Source organism: Coffea arabica, chromosome 4c (genome assembly GCF_036785885.1).
Source record: "Coffea arabica cultivar ET-39 chromosome 4c, Coffea Arabica ET-39 HiFi, whole genome shotgun sequence".
NCBI lineage: Eukaryota > Viridiplantae > Streptophyta > Magnoliopsida > Gentianales > Rubiaceae > Coffea > Coffea arabica.
The window spans coordinates 50,112,767-50,133,145 of NC_092316.1; the positions used below are offsets into that span (position 1 = coordinate 50,112,767).

The 20,379-nt window shown below is 34.2% G+C and overlaps 1 protein-coding gene across 1 annotated transcript; it reads right to left on the bottom strand.

The window, feature by feature from the left end:
- Window positions 1–13,018: 13,018 nt before the first annotated feature.
- LOC113739511 (late embryogenesis abundant protein D-34-like) lies at window positions 13,019–14,334 on the bottom strand. The gene is made up of 3 exons (XM_027266733.2): window positions 13,884–14,334; window positions 13,478–13,801; window positions 13,019–13,371 (listed from the first exon to the last, which is right to left on the bottom strand). Exons 1-3 carry the CDS (start codon window positions 14,211–14,213, stop codon window positions 13,204–13,206), a joined length of 822 nt encoding a protein of 273 aa, XP_027122534.1. The 5' UTR covers window positions 14,214–14,334; the 3' UTR covers window positions 13,019–13,203.
- Between the last annotated feature and the right edge of the window lie 6,045 nt (window positions 14,335–20,379).

Consider the following 20,379-nt stretch of genomic DNA (forward strand, 5'->3'; position numbering starts at 1 on the left):
GCAATTCTACCAATCTGACTCCTTTTTTAGGTGTTTTGTCTTCTTTTGAACTACTGTGTTCTTCATAAATATATATAAATATTTCTCTTGTTTGTGTGAGGATTTGAACGTAAACTTCAAGATCGGGTTTTGTTAGTTAATGTAGTATTATTGTTTGTGAGAACAAATATATTGACAAGTCGATTATCAGCATATCCTATACAGAAGTAGGTGGTGACTTGAGCTACTTAATAGGTAAAAATTCTAATGGAGTATTTATACTTTGTACATGATTTACGCATCAAGCAAAAAGTAAGGTTAACAAGGGAAATTTTATGCGGTTGGAGAGTAGCTTATTTAATCTTCCAACTTGACTATCATATTCTTCTCTTGATTAATATCATAATTATGTGTTTAGTTTTATTATTATTTTTTATGTAGCATGGATTATCCTTCTTGTTAACTAAACAAACCCAAGTAGTAATATTTTACTTGGATTTTGCAAGTCTCTTGCTCAAAAAAAAGCTTTCATATATTGAAACTCTAAGGCTTTCAAAATCATGTTTTTTCCTCATTATTCTTGATTTCAAAGTTTCTCGTTAACAAACTCCAAGGTGAATTCGTTGCTTGTGCTACAATCAGAACCAAATGTGGAACTAGGGATTCTAATGGTCTTAACAGATCAAAAGTTAAAAACCAAGAACCAAATCAGGACAGGGACACGCATCTAATTCCACCTTATCGAATGCAATTTGAATATGATTAGATTGAAGTAGTAACAAACAACAGAATACAAATAAATAAATAAATAAATACACGACTGCAAAATCACTGGCCAATTAGTTCAGTCAGGGTTTTGCTGCAGAATACTTCAAGATGCATTCATAAGTTTAGTCAACATGCAGCAGCGATAAAAATAAGGATAAAATACCCAAAAACTCCTTGTGATTTGCTAAATATTCAATTTAACCCCCTCTAGTTTGAAAACCTACACTATAACCCCCTGTGGTTTCAACTAAATTGAAATTGGACGGAAAGCATATAATCTAACGGTTATACGTGAAATATCAATATTGCTCTTATATAAATAAATTCTCTATGATTTATTGAATGTTTAATTTAACTTCCTCTGATTTGAAAAATTACACTATGACTCCCTACGATTTCGACTAAATTGAAAATTGAATGAAAAGCATCTCACGTATAATAGGGGCAATATTGACATTTCACACACATTCGTTAGATTTGATACTTTCTATCCAATTTCAATTTAGTCAAAATCACAGGGAGTTATAGTGTAGGTTTTCAAATCAGAAGGAGTTAAATTGAATATTTGTCAAACCACAGGGAGTTTTTTGGTATTTTACCCTAAAAATAAACCTTAAAGATGAGGAGGGGAGAATGGTAGAGACTCAGTAACAATGCAGATCTAAAGTCAAATTGTCTTTTAAAAGATTAACCAACATTCTCATCATCACTGAGACGAACGTGGAAATAACCAAAAAATAATGGAAAAACCGGCCCCAGCATGGCTAAAGAGTCCAAGACACTAGTTTTCTCAATACATATTAGGACTAAATTTGATTACACACAAGCTGTAAGAAACTAAGTTTGGGCTCTCCAGTTCGTTGTTGTTAATCATGAAACTTCGTGACCGCCGTAGCTTCAGTTAGGGAATTTATCGAAAGATATGCATCTAGGCATTGTTTACACTACCCCAATAATTTCTGAAAGTACAAATTTTGTCATTGTATCTCATAGCTATCCAGCAAAGTGTATACTATTAGATGGCAATACAAATTAAAATAATAATGCAGTAAAATAGTAATAACAACAATAATAAATTCAACATATATGCGCTTAAATTTTTCCAATACTTCCACCATCACAAGAAATAACGATTATCAATTGGATGAAGAGAGTACAATAAATCTGAATTATCGATCGAAAATTTTTTTTCGTTATGCGAATTGCTCTAGTGATTATATACTAACGAGCTCCCACTGTAGTATCATTTGGACCAATATTGAATATGCAAGTTGCACAATTTCACGCTTTTGCAATTTCAAATGAATTAAATTTCATGGCGTTAAACGGTAAAAACCACCGTTAAGCCAGGAAATGCAGACTGTCGACTGGGGCTGGTTGCTAGTGGATCTTTATCCCTCCATAGCAAAACCGCCATTCTCTCCTTTCTGTTTCTCCTTTAGCCAGTTTCTTCCATTTTTTTTTCACTTGGGATCCTCGGTGACATGTTTTCTATGCCAACCCAATGCCACCAATAGTATTGCGCCAAGTGTCATGTTATTATTTACACTTTAATTTTCTAATAATTCAATTTGGCTTGGTTTAACACAAGTATAAATAATAACATGACACTTGGCACAACACTAGTGGTGGCATTGGATTGACATAGAAAATATGTCACCGAGGATCTCAAGTGTTTTTTTTTTGGGTAAATCTTATACAAGGTGTGGGATGTCAGCCCGTTATTTTATTAAAATACTTGAAAAAAAGGAACGGAGGGGGTAAATACCTAACCTCCCTTACATGGACACGAGTGAACAGGAACATTAAATGAAATGAATTCCTGCCAAACTAGAGTTATCTAAATTGACTAAAGCTTTTGGGTGTGGAGGTAGCCAGTTTTATCCATTTTGTTTCTCACTTAGGCACTTCTCTCCTTTTTTGTTTCTGCTTTAGGCATTTCTCTCTTTGAAACCTCTTTGTTGCATGAGGCATGTTGGATGTCTCGAATTCTCTGAGCAAGCGAAACAATCTTACATATCCTGAAGAATGTGTTGGAGAAATCGGGTATTTTCCCACTCAAAATTACAACTAGTGATTAAACCGATTCAGTAATTCCCAGGAAAGATCGTCAAAACAATCTCCTTAAACAGAATTACCATTCCAAGTAAATTCCCAGGAAAGGCTGGAGGGGTCACAAGCGGTCCCACTTAAAACCCAGTCTCCTAGACAGAACTTACGTGCACGGTGTATTATCACAACTATACCCGTGTATACACGAATAAGAAAATACACCCAAGAGAATCGTATAATGCACTATAAATAAACCCGACAAATATAGACAAATATATTGAATACTATATTACAATAGAAAAGAAACTACTAAATAAATGCGGAACAAATAAAAGAGATATGGAAAGAACGCACCCGAAAAATTGATAACGGAGTTCGGCCAATTTTGCCTACTCTCCGAGCACCACTCAAGCAGCCTGCTTTTATAATTTAGGAGAGAAGAAAAAATACAAAGAATTACAAAATCCTTGTGGGTAATTCTTTGTTGTTCTTGGTCACTCAATTGGAAAGACTTGAGAGCTATTTATAGCTCTCAAGCTAAGTTTCTTCCAATAACCCAACCGATGTGGGATTAAATTGTGCCAAAGAGAAGTCAACAATGTTGGCTTCCAAATTCAAGAATTGAGGCTGCCAACATTTGTTGAAATTTAACAAATCTCCACCTTGGCATAATTTCTAATCCCACAAAAAATACAAATCTTTTCACCCAAAATAACAAACGGTCCTTGTGGTGCTTCCAAATTTTACGCCCTCAGGCGCCAACTCAAATATGCAGGCTATTGGCCAAGTCTAAATAATGTTCAAATTTGGACCTTGTAACCACCTTGGTCAGCATATCTGCAGGATTCTCCGTAGTCCGAATCTTCTGGAGAAAAATCTCCTATTTTTCGAGAATTTCCCGCACAAAGTGATAGCGAACATCAATGTGCTTCGTTCTTGCGTGCAAGACCTGGTTCTTTGCTAAGTGAATAGCACTCTGACTGTCACAAAACATATCAATGTGTTTTTCACCAACTCCCAAGTCTTCAAGCAATCCTTGAAGCCAAATTGCCTCCTTCACAGCTTCTGTAATCGCCATGTACTCTGCCTCCGTTGTTGACAAAGCCACCGTTGACTGCAAAGTAGACTTCCAACTGATTGGCGCCTTGGCAAATGTGAACAAGTAGCCAGTTGTAGAACGTCGCTTATCCAAATCACCTGCATAGTCAGAATCACAATATCCAACTACACATTGACCAAGTGATTTATCCTGCTCAAATACTAATCCAACATCTACAGCATTTTGGATATACCGTAGAATCCATTTCACAGCTTGCCAATGACCCTTGCCTGGATCATGCATAAACCTGCTTACCACACTAACTGCCTGTGAAATGTCGGGTCTCGTACACACCATTGCATACATCAAACTACCAACTGCATTAGCATACGGGACTTTCGCCATGTATGCTCGCTCTTCATCCGTCTTTGGAGATAATAGGCTACTAAGTTTCAAATGAGGAGCAAGTGGAGTACTTACAGGTTTTGAATCTTCATTCATGCCAAAACGTTGTAGTACCTTCTTCAAATACTGTTTCTGTGTCAGACAAAGCTTGCCTCTCGTTCTATCCCTGCTTATCTCCATGCCGAGAATCTTCTTGGCTTCTCCCAAATCCTTCATCTCGAACTCTTTACTCAACTAAACCTTTAATTTATCAATTTCAACTTGGCTCTTTGATGCTATCAGCATATCATCAACGTACAAGAGTAAGTAGATGTAGAAATCATCTCGTAGCTTGCGCAAATACACACAGTGATCGTATTTGCTTCTTGTGTACTTCTGACTCATCATGAATTGGTCAAATCGTTTGTACCATTGTCTCGGTGATTGTTTCAATCCGTACAACGATTTGCTCAGTTTACAAACCCAATTTTCTTTACCAGCAATTTTAAATCCATCTGGTTGAGACATATAGATTTCCTCCTTCAAGTCACCGTGAAGGAACGCAGTTTTCACATCAAGTTGAGCTAGCTCCAAATTCAACTGCGCTACCAAGGCCAACAAAATTTTAATAGAGGAATGTTTAACAACTGGAGAAAATACCTCATTATAATCAACTCCCTCCTTTTGAGCGTAGCCTTTAGCCACCAATCTTGCCTTGTAGCGAACATCAATCTTGTCAGGAAATCCTTCTTTCTTTGCAAATATCCATTTGCATCCAATTGCCTTCTTGTCCTTCGGTAGTTGTATCAACTTCCACGTCTTGTTCTTCTGAAGAGATTGCATCTCTTCCTCCATAGAATCTTTCCATCTATCATTTTCTGTACTTCGAATTGCTTCAGAAAATGTGGATGGAACATCATCAATAACTGGAAGTGCATAAGCCACCATGTCAACAAAACGAGCAGGTTTATGAATTTCTCGTCTTGCCCTATTGACGGCAATTGACTCTTGCTGCTGTTGAGGTTCTTGGGTTGAAACCTCTTCCTCATCTGACTCCTCTTCTGCCATAGGAGAGTCACTAATGGTGCTGTTGGTTGGGCTCACCATTATCTGCTCAAACTCCACCTGTTTCGGCGTACATTCCACCTGTTGCGGAGTACCACTGGTTCCATCTTATGTTACCTTATTCAACATGACAGATTCATCAAAGGTAACATCTCTGCTGATAATGGTTTTCTTTGCTTCTAGACACTACAACCGATATCTCTTAACTCCAGCACTAAAGCCCATAAAGAGAGCCTTCTTTGCACGTGGATCCAATTTTGATTCATTTATATGATAATATGCAGTAGAACCAAAAATACGCAAAGAATCATAATCTGTTACAGGTTTTTCAGACCATACCTCTAATGGAGTCTTGCCACCGATTGCAGATGATGGCAAGCGATTGATGAGATGTTGAGCGTATGTCACAGCCTCAGCCCAAAACTTTCTGCCTAACCCAGCATTAGACAGCATGCAACGTACTTTCTCCACTAGTGTCTTATTCATACGTTCTGACACCCCATTCTGCTGTGGTGTTTTTCTAACTGTGAAGTGCCGAACTATGCCACATTCTTGGCATATCTTCTGGAAGGGATCACTCTTGTATTCTCCACCATTGTCTGTTCGGAGAATCTTGATCTTTCTTCCCGTCTGGTTTTCAACCTGAGCTTTCCATTTAAGGAAAATTTCTAGCACCTCATCCTTGCTTTTCATAGTAAACACCCAAACTCTTCTGGAAAAATCATCAATAAAAAGTGACAAAATAATACCTGCCACCAAGGGATGGAGTTTTGGCAGGTCCCCACACATCTGAGTGCACATAATCCAAAATGCCCTTGGTATTATGGATACCAGTGCCAAATTTCACTTTTCTTTATTTTCCCATAACACAATGCTCACAAAATTCTAATTTGTAAACTTTCGTACCTTTCAATAATCCTTGTTTGGCAAGATTTTGCAAGGATTTTTCACCAGCATGTCCCAATCGCATGTGCCACAACTTTGTTGCCTCTGCATCTTTCTTGCTACTGGAAGATGTTGCTGCTACTACTGTCCCAACAACTGTACTACCTTGGTTGTAATACAGATTATTCTTCCTCACACCTTTCAACATCACAAGTGCTCCCGAAGTTACTTTAAGAATTCCATCTCTCATCTTCACTTCCAGGCCTTTTGACTCCAAGAGTCCCAAGGAGATGAGATTTCTCTTCAAATTCGGCACGTACCGAACATCCTTCAGGATTCTGGTGGATCCATCATGATTACGCAGCTTGATTGAACCTATCCCAACTGTTTTACATGGATTGTCATTTCCCATGTACACAACTCCACCATCAAATTCTTCAAATTCAAAGAACCACTCCCGCATGGGAGACATATGGTAGGTACAAGCTGAATCCAAAATCCATTCATCTGGATGGGATGTTAAAGGTGATACAGCCAAAGAGAAATCTGATTCCGCATCACTTTTGCATTCTGCAATATTTACGTCTTGCGGAGCTTTCCTTTTTTCTTCAATTTTGGACAGTCTTTCTTCCAATGCCCTTTCTCACGACAGAAAGCACACTCATCTTTGGCAACTCTGCTTTTCGATTTGGACCTTCCTCTTCTCCCCTTTGATTGGCTTTGTTGACGACCTCTTGCCACTAACGCTTCATCTGCTGCAACTACTTTCTTTTTCATTTTATCCTACTTTCTCAATTCACGACTATACAAAGCAGAACATACAGCATCTAAAGACACATTTTCCTTCCCATGAAGTAACATAGTTTCCAAATGTTCAAATTCATCAGGAAGGGATGATAACAACATCAAAGCCAAATCTTCATCTTCAAAATTTATATCTAAATTAAACAGGTCTGCTACTAATTGATTAAACATAGTGATGTGTTCATTCATAGTAGTACCTGGTTGGTAATCGAAACGGAACAATCTTTTCTTCATTAGGAGTTTATTCTGACCACTCTTCTTCAGAAATTTCCCCTCCAATGCCTTCCACAATTTCCATGCAGAAGTCTCATTCTTGAAAGCATATTTTTGCTCTTTGGATAAACACGATCGAATAGTTCCGCATGCCAACCGATTTATGGTACTCCACTCCTTTTCTTCTATGTCATCTGGTTTCTTTTCTTCAATGGCAATGTCAAGACCCTGTTGGAAAAGGGAGTCCATGACTTCGCCTTGCCACATGCCGAAATGGCCAGTACCGTCAAATGTGTCCACCGCCACCTTCAAACTTGACATTGGAATCCTCGACCATGTGGACGAGGAAGCCGATGCCCCAGATATAATTCTTGACGTGGAATTGTCAGATGCTATTACAGACTCAAATGATAGTATTCAATATAACAAATTACAAACAAGCCAAAGGACGAACCTTCGGCTCTGATACCACTTGTTGGGGAAACCGGGTATTTTCCCACTCAAAATTACAACTAGTGATTAAACCGATTCAGTAATTCCCAGGAAAGATCGTCAAAACAATTTCCTTAAACAGAATTACCATTCCAAGTAAATTTCCAAGAAAGGCTGGAGGGGTCACAAGCGGTCCCACTTAAAACCCAGTCTCCTAGACAGAACTTACGTGCACGGTGTATTATCACAACTATACCCGTGTATACACGAATAAGAAAATACACCCAAGAGAATCGTATAATGCACTATAAATAAACCCGGCAAATATAGACAAATATATTGAATACTATATTACAATAGAAAAGAAACTACTAAATAAATGCGGAACAAATAAAAGAGATATGGAAAGAACGCACCCGAAAAATTGATAACGGAGTTCGGCCAATTTTGCCTACTCTCCGAGCACCACTCAAGCAGCCTGCTTTTATAATTTAGGAGAGAAGAAAAAATACAAAGAATTACAAAATCCTTATGGGTAATTCTTTGTTGTTCTTGGTCACTCAATTGGAAAGACTTGAGAGCTATTTATAGCTCTCAAGCTAAGTTTCTTCCAATAACCCAACCGATGTGGGATTAAATTGTGCCAAAGAGAAGTCAACAATGTTGGCTTCCAAATTCAAGAATTGAGGCTGCCAACATTTGTTGAAATTTAACAGAATGTTGATGTTGTTGTGGTGGTTGTTGTTGTTGCTTCACCGCCTCTGGTAGTTGGATTAATTCATCAATTCCAATCATCTCTTCCTCCACCTGTTTCTGGATAGGCCCTCTACTGAAGTTATTTTTTACCCCTTTTTTCCCTTCCCCAAGCTTTTCCATTCTTGTTTCCTCCGTAGTGGTAACTGAAAAACACAGAAAATTCTAATCAAAAGTTACTGCCAAAAAAGGAGAAGAAGGACTGCAAAAGTTCATGGTATTCAATAAAACATGAACAACAATTTTTTTTAAACATACAGAAAATTCTAATCAAAAGTTACTGCCAAAAAAGGAGAAGAAGGACTGCAAAAGTTCATGGTATTCAAGAAAACATGAACAACAGTTTTTTTTAAAAAAAATTGGCTCCTACCATGTTTATGGTGCACTTTAAATATGTTTCAAATCACTTTTTTATTTCACAACAATCACGTTAATCAACAAACCGAACAAATCATATTTACACCTCAAAAGATAACCAATATTAAAATGTATAGCAAGCTATCCACAAATTATCAACCAGTCAAAAATACAATAAATTGCTAAGCTCATATAAATTTGATGTGAGGTATACACAAATCTAGCCATACAAGCGGTATTGGTCTATTGCCTCTGTTTTCAGGGCAAATTTTTTGCGAAAGAAATTGTGTTTGCTTCGGAATTTACAGGGCCTGCTTTTGCATAAGAAAACATAAGGCCTTTTAGTATGTATATTTTTTCTAATACAGGTACATTAAATTCGCTATAAGAGTTTATTGAAAAATTACTTTTTCATCTTATGATAATAATGCAGAGTGTCACATCCTATTTGGGTAGGCATATTACTACAAAATAATAGAACCTGGAAATTTAAAAATATACAAAGACCTGCTTGAAATACAAAAAACAATGTTATACATATATAAAGATTTGGGCACCGAAATGGTATCAGAGCCTATAAATGATCCCATAATCCCCATAAATGATCTCACACTTCCCAAAAAAAATACCTTAAATAATAATGATGATTATATTTCTGATGAAGAATTTGATGCAAATCTAGTACCTATTAGGTACTTTAATAATGGAATAGAATTAGACGATTCAGATTGGCACTATCCATATCCTTAAAATAGAGGAATGTCAAATATGTGATTCGATGTTATTTCTTATTAAAGAATATGCATATTAGTTATAGCAATTAAATGAAAGAATTGCATATTATCAAGAAAGGTGGATACATGTCACTTTGTATAATTGTAATCCGGTTATCTACCATGATAGATACAAGATCTTAAGAGATGCAGGACATGAAAATTTCTTAATTGCAGACGTCATTTAATGACGTAATGGATATTGTAAATTATTAGATATAAGTAAAAAACCCCTATTAGATAAGCCAAATACGTTGTTATCCAGATTATCTTATATAGGAAATATGGTTAGAAGTAGTTCTCACCGTGTTCCAAATAGGAATACTAATAAAAAAATAGCAACAAATTATAAAATAGAAGCTAGATATTGGAATAAAAATTATGACAAACTGTAATATTTAATAGATACAGGAGTTAATGAAAATTATATATCTCACAGATTGGTTGAACACCCACCCATTTTTCAATTAGAAGATCCTTATCAATACACAAATTTTAATGGAGAAACTCATGAAATAGAGGATGTCATAAATTTTACTACTTTTTATTACCCAAGAAATTAAGTTGCGAATGGATAATTCTGAAGTAAAAACATTTATTAAAAATAATATTAAACCTTTGCCTCAAAATAAAAGATTAATTAGATGGCAAATGGCATTATCTGATCTATATGTGGTTGCATTTTTATTCCTTCACCATTTATTTCTAATCCTAAAAATTCAATTTCTTTTAATCCTATTTTTGCTTTCTTTTCTGATAATCCAATTCCATGTTTTAGACATAGATCATAAAATATATTTAAATGCTCTAAATGTTCTTCTATTGAATTTGAAGCTATAAATATATCATCAACATATACATATAAGAAAGGATAATCTTTGAAGATTTTATCCATTTTTCTTTGATATATTTGAGGGGTATTTTTTAATCCAAACAGCACAACTAACCATTCATATTGTCCTTGAGGAGTACTAAATTATGTATATTTAATACTATTAGGATGCATTTTTATTTGCCAAAATGCACTTTTACAATCAAATTTAGAATATATTTTCTTTCTTTTACTCATATTTATGAAGGTTTCTTTATGTGGTAAAAAGTATCCATCAAATATAGTTTCATTATTTAATTGTTTATAATTAACAACCATTTTAGTTTTATTTTTTACTATTTTAGTATGGTTTCTTACCATAAATGCGGGTGAAGAATGGGGAGCATTACTTTCTCTTATTAAAAGAATTTCTAATAATTCTTTAATTTATTTTTTGAATTCACCTTGATCAATAGGATTATATCTCATGTTTATATAAGTTTCTGAACCAACTTGGGGCTTCCCCAAAACAATTCTGTTAGAATAAATTCTTCTAGGACTGAGAGATTTGATGAAAGATTTGAAATTCTCTTATATTGCTTTGATTGTTTAGATTATTTAGAAAGTATTAGAATTCATAAATTATAAATTATTATAATGTATCAAATATATTTTGATAATCGATAAATTATAAAAGTCGGATATCTCTCTTATAATCCAAACAACTAGAGTGATTTAGCTGAACTTCAATTTTTTTGTTTTATCAAATTTCTCAATCCAAATGAAGCGTGAATATAATGTTAAATTAAAGACAAAAAGAAAGAAAATAGTTACATTAGTATATGTTGACAAAATTAAACCAAACGGATTCCGAATTTTAGAAGTTATAAATTTGATTATTAAACTTAGATTAGGAAATAAAGTTGGATTGTATCTTGGCCTTAGAACTAAAATAGGATTCACTTAAGAATGACCATCTTATGTCTTCGGTGGTTGCCTCTCCAACTGTAAACTTGTTTAATTGTTAAGGCTTTCATGTGATTAATCAAAGCCTTGTGGCTTGTATAGATTCTTGGTTTGTTATGATTCGATATATCATTTACTTCCTTGCTAATAATATCAATATTAGCAAGCTAAGATATGATCTCTTCATGATTGTTCATTACAATTGAAACCTAAAAGATTTTGTCTCGTAAAAGGTCTATGTGGATTTTGTTTCTCTAAATCTTTCACAATTAGAAAAATGATGCAAGAAGAATATGTGTCTCAAGAAACTCAATTACAAACAATTGAACAATAAATAGAAAATATGTCGTAATGCAAATATTTATCCAAACAATTTCTCTTAGATCCATCCTATGGGAAACTGGATCTCTGAATTCAAATCGATCAATGCTTTTTTATGGTGTTTTTGTGAACTAATACAATTTTGAGTTCAAATCGGCCAATGTACTTTTTTTTTTATTACTGTTAGGTTCATGAGTACAAGATTATGTTTCACATTGGTCCGAAAGATAAAGAAAAAGCGGTTACTATGTAAGTAAAGACCTGAGACCTAATGGCTTAAGTTTTTGGGTCAGAATTAGGTTTCTGACTTACATATTGGGTTTTTTGGTGGACTCTCTCAAGGTATTTCTTCCTATCAAATTGGTATCAAAACTTTAGGTTGGGAGACCGGGCTACTCATAGGCAAGTGGATCCTTTTCAGAGTTAGACTAGTGAAAATTCTCTTCTTGATAGTAGACCGAAATGCCAAGGAGTTTGGTCAGTGTTGGATCAGGTGCGCTATGAGTTTAGCAAGTGGTCCAATATTGGCAGGGGTCCAAAATGCAGTTTGGATGTTAAAAAAGAGTGGATCCATATTTGGGAGAAGAGATGACATTAGGTAATAAAGTGGGCTTGCGTTGAGTATTAAAGTGAAATCGAAGAAGGGTTTGTAAATTTGAATTTAATGTGGGAGTTACTCATGAAGGGAAAAATTTGTTAGATTCATAGATAAAGAGTTATATCCCACGTTGGTTCGAGAGATAGAAAAACAGCGGTTAATATGTAAGTAAGGGTCCGAGACCTAATGACTTAAATTTTTGGGTCAAAATTGAATTTCTAACTTACATATTGGATTTTTTTTGGGTGAACTCTCTAGGTGTTTCTCCCCTATCAATTACTTCTAATGCGAATTAGTACAATTTGGATGTAGTTGCATGAAAATTGCACGACAAAACTCCATTTGTAAAAGCTTGAATCCCAGTTCTCTATGCATTTGGTCATTATTAAGAATACGCCCTTAACGAATTAATAAGTCAACCATATTTGTAGTTAGTGTGAAAAGGGTGTAGGAAGAGGTGGAAGGTTAAAAAAACAAAGATTAATCTCACATTTGTTAATCATCTGCAGTTTGTTTTTCCTAGTAACTGCTGGATCAGAGAAAGCGGCCCATTTCATCAACTTCTATTACATAATCTCCATTATCGTTTGGCTGTTTTCAGCAAAGATAAGGAGAATAATAAGTATGCTGTTGCCTGGACGGGAGCGGCTTGTAAATCAATGGAGATTGAACTAGTTTTGTAATGGAATTTTCGTGCGTTTGGTCATATTATTAAGAATATGTCCTTAAGAATTGATAAACCAACCACTTTTGTACGACCAAAAATTTGAAATAATAAATCAGTTCTGGACAAATTGAACTTCGCATAACTGACCCAATTTAAAGAAAAACTCACTTTATAACTCAAGGAAATGGGACAATAACTCAATTCAGAACAAAAGATGCTCGAAACTTTAAGAACCTAATAACAACCAAAACTCCATCTTCCCAAGTCTAAACCAAAAGCTAGAAAACCTACTTGGTCATATATACCTAGCTAAACTTCCGCCAACTGGTATTAATTTCAAGTGCTTCCTGCCTTCTGATTGAGTCTGGCAGCAGCAGCCGTAGAAGCAGCCACACCTCCTGGATGAGGACTAGCATTTGGATCATTCCTCACCTCTGCAGCCACAACTCTTTTTGCATCTTCTCTTGTCACTGTCTTATCATCCGGAAGCCTATCAGTTGCATCCTAGTACAACCCCAAAAAAGAAGCATATCAAACAAAAGTATTATGTTTTAGTTGGTAACAAAACTGTAAACAATCAATGGAAATCTTTGGTGGATTTAAGATTGACCCCCAAAACATCTCCAAGCTTGGTTTTGTCTTCATCTCTCCAGATTCCGGGATTAAGATTGGCAGCAGCTTGAGCTTCAGCTCCTATCCCTCCAGGCATCACTTGGCCTCGCCCGGTTGCTTTTACTTCAGCTGCCTGTATTGCTGCTGCATCGCTCATGTCCACTGGCTTGTTGCCGCTCGTAAGAGCCGTAGCTTCGAGTGCCTCTCCGATTGTTATTCCACCTCCAGCAACAATGGCTGGGGAAGACGATATATCTTGTCCTTGTCCAGCTCGGCCGCCAGCAGCAGCACCACCCCCGCGTGTGGCATACCCTCCTACAACCTGGTTGTAGTTCGAGAACAATGGTGAAATGAACGTAGTTAGAATTTACAGCAGGCCGGTGGCAAAATAATTTTATATATACCTGCCCTCCAACAGCTTCAGCAATTACACGGCGGCCGTCAGCGGCTCTTTCAGCCACGTTGACGCCCTGATATCTGGTGATATCAGTTATATCATCATGGCCTACAACACCGAGGCTCTGATTCACATCAGCAGCAGATTGCATGACAGACGCAGGACCGCCTCTAGGTGTCTGGCCAAGAACCCTGTTTTCAGCGGCTTGCATGGCAGCTGCATCCCTCGGTGCAATGTTCTTTGATGCTAGATCCTCTTTGACGTCGAAAACATCACCATATTTGATGCCATAATGTTGGTCTCCCCCTTGTGGCCTTCTTGGCTGGTCTTGGCTCATCTTGATTTCTTCTCTTTTTTCTCTTGGCTTTTGAATGACAGTATTGATTGGTGGAACCAAATCTCAAGGGATCATAAAACAGGAAAATGGGGACCTTTGTTAGCCAAGGAGGCCAGGGACTTGTTCCTCTTATGGTACTGAGATGAAGTGATCAAGGTCAGGTTGAGTTGACAGCACCGATTACAGGTGTCATGCTTAGTAATGGAACGCATCAATCTTATGATAAGTGTCATGCTTAGAAATGGAACACATCAATCTTATGATACAGCCATACAGGAGGTGGCAATTGTTAAATCTTGGCATGATGGTCGGATAATGAGGCAGATACGGCTATGTATGGTGCAAGTATGTATAATTTTTGGTGTACATTTCGTAAATTGTATGTTTTTTTAGTAAAAAAATATATATTCCCTCCATCCCATTTTAATAGTTTTAATTTATTTTTTTTACATAGTTTAATAAAATTAGTAAAGAAGAATCAATCTAATATATTATTTTCTTAAAATACCCTTATATTAATATTAAGAATATGACTAATCATTATATCTTTACATTAATTACAATAATAATACTAATAGAAAGTTGCACCATTCAAAACATGAATCAAAGAATTAGTGAATAAAGTAGGTTATAATCACTTATGACAAAGTACATTAAATAAGAATATTTAAAAAAAAATTAAAAGTTGACTATATTTTCAATTAGAAAGTGAATTATAATTTAGAATAAATGAAAAAGAAAACAAAAACTATCAAAATAGAATGGAGGGTGTAATTATATATTTGATACTATTTGGTGTATATAAACAAAGTTTATACTTTTGACAAATAGCCAAAAAAGAAGAGTCAATTAAAAAAGATTTTTTTTTGTTTTTTTTGGGGGCTTCTTAAAAGATGAGGGGGGGGGGGGTTCTGTCTGAGCATCGTTTTGAAGTTTGAACAGAAAGCCCACCGTTTGACTTTTGGCTGACGCGATGAAATCATGTTGCCACATGTCGTATCTCCAAAACTGATCAATTATCGACTTGGTTTTTCATTTCGGTTGTTCATTCCCGATGATTTCTTTATTAAAACAAGGTGCAGGGGGAAAAAGCTATAGGACATAGGTACTTCACCACCAAATTTTTTAAGTCAACCATATATGGTGTGTTTCTATCGGAAATCATTTGAAAAAAATTGTTTAGAATTGTGCTATAACATTCTTTTATGACGTAACGTATGTAAGATAAAAAAAAAAGTTAAAAGTTATATTTATAATATATGTTGAATAATATTTAAAAAGTTTTTTACAAATCATGCTAACCAAACAGAAGAAATATCTTATTTCTTTATTACTCCGTACTATATTTTAGGTATTTCCACCCTCCAACTTCTGAGTTGTAGATACTTTTTTCGATTATTTGATATCCCCAAGGATGAGTATTTCTACCTTCGCCTTCTGATTTGTAAATACTTTCCATATTATTTAAATGGCATTGGAGGGAGTGTTATATTGCTCCAACAGTGTCACTTGACACTCTCAAACTTTAAAAATAATAATTAGACTTAAAAATTTTTTTTTATAACATTTGAAATCCATTTCAAAATATAGTATTAAAAAACTCATTTTGGGAGAGAGAATTCAATTTCCTTCCAATATTGCCCTTTTCTTGTGATTTCTTAATTGTCATAACACATCAAATTTATCTTTTAATGTTTATAAATTGATCGATGTAGTTCTTTAATAAAAATTTAAAAGTTAATAAAAAGATCAAAAAACTCGTTAATAGTTTTTGTGTCATTGGTTCGGACAAAAAAATGTTAAATTACGTAAAATTATGAATGATTTATAATACTCTTAAAAATAACTTGCAATAATTTACAACCATGATAATACCTTTTTGCACTAGTTTAAAAAAATTATAAACAAATTTATATATAATTTTTAGTGTGTTGAATCTTTTTAGTTTTCAAGCCATCAATTTGGAAAAAAAAAATTGAAAACTCAAAAACATGTATATGATTTATAAAACTCCTTAAATTAACTCAAAACATTTTAAGTAAAGAAAATATTATCCTTGTAACTTACAGAATTTTCAAATAAACTTTCAAATATTAACTCTTGGTAATTAAAAAACATGCTATATTTTTTCCAATAAGAATAAACCTTCATATTTTTGTTTGTATTTTTCAATACCTTCATATTTTTTGTTTGTATTTTGCAATATTCTTACATTTTTGGTAATAAAAAGTATGACAAGAAAAGGGTAATTTTAGAATGAGATTAAATTTATTATCCTAAAATGGATTTTTTCATATTATATTTTAAAATGGGCTGTAAATGACACAAAAAACTTAAAGTAAGGGAGGCAAGTCAGATTTTTCAAAACTGAAAGGTACCAAGTGAAAATAATAGAAATCTCAAGGGAGGTTTTGAAATTATCCCAAAAAAATGATCAAGTTCAAATCAGATTTATATGAAAGGGACTACACAAAGATTCATATGCAAGGGTTGAAATTAAATAAGTGTACCATACAAAAAAAAAAGAAAAAAAAAGTAGCTATGTTGATTGTTCATACACCGTACTTAATAGATTTCAAGCAAAATTAACATTTCACACTTAAACAATCCATAATTTCGCAAATACATTTTCCAAGAGAATTCATGAAAACTTTTGATATCTTGCATTAAACAGGGGAACTAGCCTTAGGAATCATCAAACAAAATATATGAAGCATAATAGCAATTAAAAACGGGTGAGGATATTGGTCCTAACACTACAAGAAAAAACTGAATTAGTGGCACCAATTTAATGGCACTTTTTTTTTTTAAATGCCACGATTAAGACTTTTAATGACACCTTTTGGAAAAAATATCACTTCTTTCACTTCATAAAAATGCTGCCTTAGTGGCACTTGTCATTAAATACAAATTTAGTCACACTTTACTGGCATTTCACCTAAAGTGTCATTGTGTCACAAGTTTTATTGGCATTTTTTTGGAAAAAATAAAATAAAATAAATAAATAATAAAATATAGTTGCCTAATTGATGAGGGTTTCTTCCCCAATTTTTTCTTCTTTCTACTGATAAGTCTTGGCGTAATTCTTCAAACATTAAAATTCAGTCTTTTTTTTTTCTGAATCTAGCATTCCCTTGGAATCTTTATCCACAACCCTATAATCTCGGTCTTGCTATCATCTGTCATCACAAAGAATCATTAGAAGGTACTACTTTTCTCTGCGGACAAAATAATCGTTATAGATTTTTGTTTGCCTTTCAATTCTATATTGTGTGACTAGTGTTGAATCTTAAGGTGGAAGATTATCATATTTTTGTTTGAATTGAGTGGTAAGCATAATTGGCAATTGGACGGGTTGGACGGGTTTTGGGCGGGTTGATTTTGGGTTTTCATTTAAATGGATTACACCTAACTCGCCCAACTTTAGGTTGGGTTAATTTTGGGTTGGGTCATATTGAGTTATCTCAAACCATTGACCCAAATATATTAAATAATAGATTTTGATACATAAACTCTCTCAAATATATTTTCATATACAAAAAAAAAAAATTCACACACATAAATACATTTTCACATAGATAGATATATTTTCACACACTAAAACACTCATAGATACAAACACACACTCACTTTTTAAGTTCTTTTGAAATACATTATTTTTACACGTACAAACACACTATTATACTTTCACAAATACACATACATACTAACTGTTTAAACTACTTGGACCCAATCACACTTTAAAGAAAATTATAAACTGAAATTTTGACCCAAAAAATAAACACAAAAGAATCATGCATGATAACACATCTAAGCTGTTGTAAATGGAGAAATTAGAAATTAGAAATAAACACAAAATGAATCATGTTGCATCCTAAAAGATAACTTCCAAATTTGCATCTGAAATTTATTTTGGATATCTCACGAGTAGAATTTGGCATTTGATCCTCCGTTCAACATTTTTGTGTTATACTCCATATTACGCCATATATCCTTCACGATTAGTTGGTCATTCCTATGATCCTTATTGTGGGTGTCACCTAATTCATAGCGTAACATGAAATATAATTCTAGTAAAAGTTTAACAAAGAATGCCAAGACTTAAATTATTCTTCTCTTATTCAAGAAAAACTTTAATCCGCTTGAGAGTCAAATTTGATGCTAACCAGAAATCTGGGTAGTAATATTTATAAAAAAAAATGAAAACTAAAACCCAATGAAAGTTGGCTCTTAAAAGAAAAAATGCTTTTTTATTTACGAACTGGACAGAGTCAGGTAGAAGAACGAAGGCCGCCTAAACTCCGTCCGATAACATACTAGAACAGTGCGTGTTGAAATAATAATACTTGGCAGCGAAGCGTTGAAAGCTTATATTATAAATTTCGTTTTCATTTCAAGAAAAGTGCTAAATTTTCAAGGAACATAATTAATACTGGGCTAGACCAGCAACAGCATGTAACAATTAAGGAAAATTCTATGGTGATTTCAAATCCAATACTTGTCATTCAGTAATTGATACAACATATTGTTGGAAAAATGGAAAAATCCATTGTAGAGTGAATGAGAAAATCGTTCTCACACTCTTGATAGAATCCAAGGATAATTATCTATCATTCATGTACCTAGGATTCATGTACTTAGGAATTAGTATTTATGTACTTAATTGTTAATACATGAATTTGGAGTTTTCTTATCGAGAATACATGTATGTACATGAATGTGGTACTTTGATAAATGTGAAGTTAATTAAATGGAATTTAACATTTGTTTCCAATTTCTACAATCACCCTTGGCCAGTATCTATAAATAGATAACTCTTTTTTTTTTTTTTTTTAAAAACAGAGCTCTCTCTCCATTTTTTATTCTTTTGCATCTTCATCTTTTATAATGTTCCATATTGCTCTAATTCGAGTTCGCTGCGGTGAAGAAGTTTGGTGCTAACATATTCACCTTTAATCCGTTGTATCCTGGGAGACAGACGCGTACTTAACCTCGAGCACTCTACCTGTAGGGGGCGAATCTGTTTTAAGGAAATTGTGCTCACAAGCCTCGGATTGTTATTTTCAATCTCCACCTATTTCTTTCTTTTCAGTTTATATTTATTCTTTCCTATATTGTACCAGCCTAATTTTACTAACACATATTACGCAGCTAACTCTTACCTAAATGCTTGACAACCTGCTATAATAGGTTGCGGTTATCATTTATATGAGAAATCTATGTGGTATCATATAAGATATTAAATTAGAAAATAAACTACTAATTTGTTTGTTAAATTTTTATTATATTTTAAATATTATTTTAACAACACGATATCATTGGAATTAAAGGGAAGTACCATAAGAGAACCATACATTATTGTTTCATAAAAAAAAATGGTAGTACCAATTCCATTTGGCAAATGCCAAATAAAAATTAAAAATGAAATAAGACTTAAGAAAAACCATATGATAAGCTATTGATTGTGGCCATAATAAATCAAAATTATAATCGAAAATCAAGAGCTGTTATGTAAGACAAAAAATAGTAGTTGTATCATGAAATAGTTGTAAAAGACAAATAAAGGTAGTATGAAAATAAAACATAGTATTGTCAAAATTAATAAAAGCTATTGTTCAATGGGTTGACTGATACTACTATCAAATATGGGGAAAACCACATCTTATCTAAATAATCTTTGCAATTTTCATCGCTATTGGTTGTAATAATGATCATAAAATAGTTATAAAATACAAATATTTAAGTGATGTGTATGCGGCATTCTCTTACAAACTGTGGTGGCAGTTTAGGACGGACTCATCGCTTTGGGCAAGTTTTCTACGGGCTAAATACTGCAGAGATCTTCACCCATGTGTAATGTCTCGGGGGGAGGGTTGAAGAAATAGAAAAGGGAGAAGAAGAAATTGGGGGGAGAAAAGAGAGAATTTTATTGAGAGGATGAGAATTGTTTACAACAAAAATCAACTCCCCGTCACTTCTCTGATTTCCCTTATTTATACAAAGCAAATGGCGGTTACTAACGAGATTCTCCATATCTATACAATTGCTTACGTGGAAACGCTCCCTGACTGACCACCGACTCAACAATCTTGTAATGTTTACTAATTGGGATATTACAACTACCTCCCCCTAAGACAATCCTAGTCTCTAGGATTGGCCTTAGCAA

Coding starts and splice junctions, on each gene's coding strand:
- LOC113739511 (XM_027266733.2), bottom strand. CDS start 14,213: ATGAGCCAAGACCAGCCAAGAAGGCCACAAGGGGGAGACCAACATTAT. Junction 13,802..13,883: donor CTGAAGCTGTTGGAGGGCAG/GTATATATAAAA, acceptor AACTACAACCAG/GTTGTAGGAGGGTATGCCAC. Junction 13,372..13,477: donor AGCTTGGAGATGTTTTGGGG/GTCAATCTTAAA, acceptor GGGTTGTACTAG/GATGCAACTGATAGGCTTCC.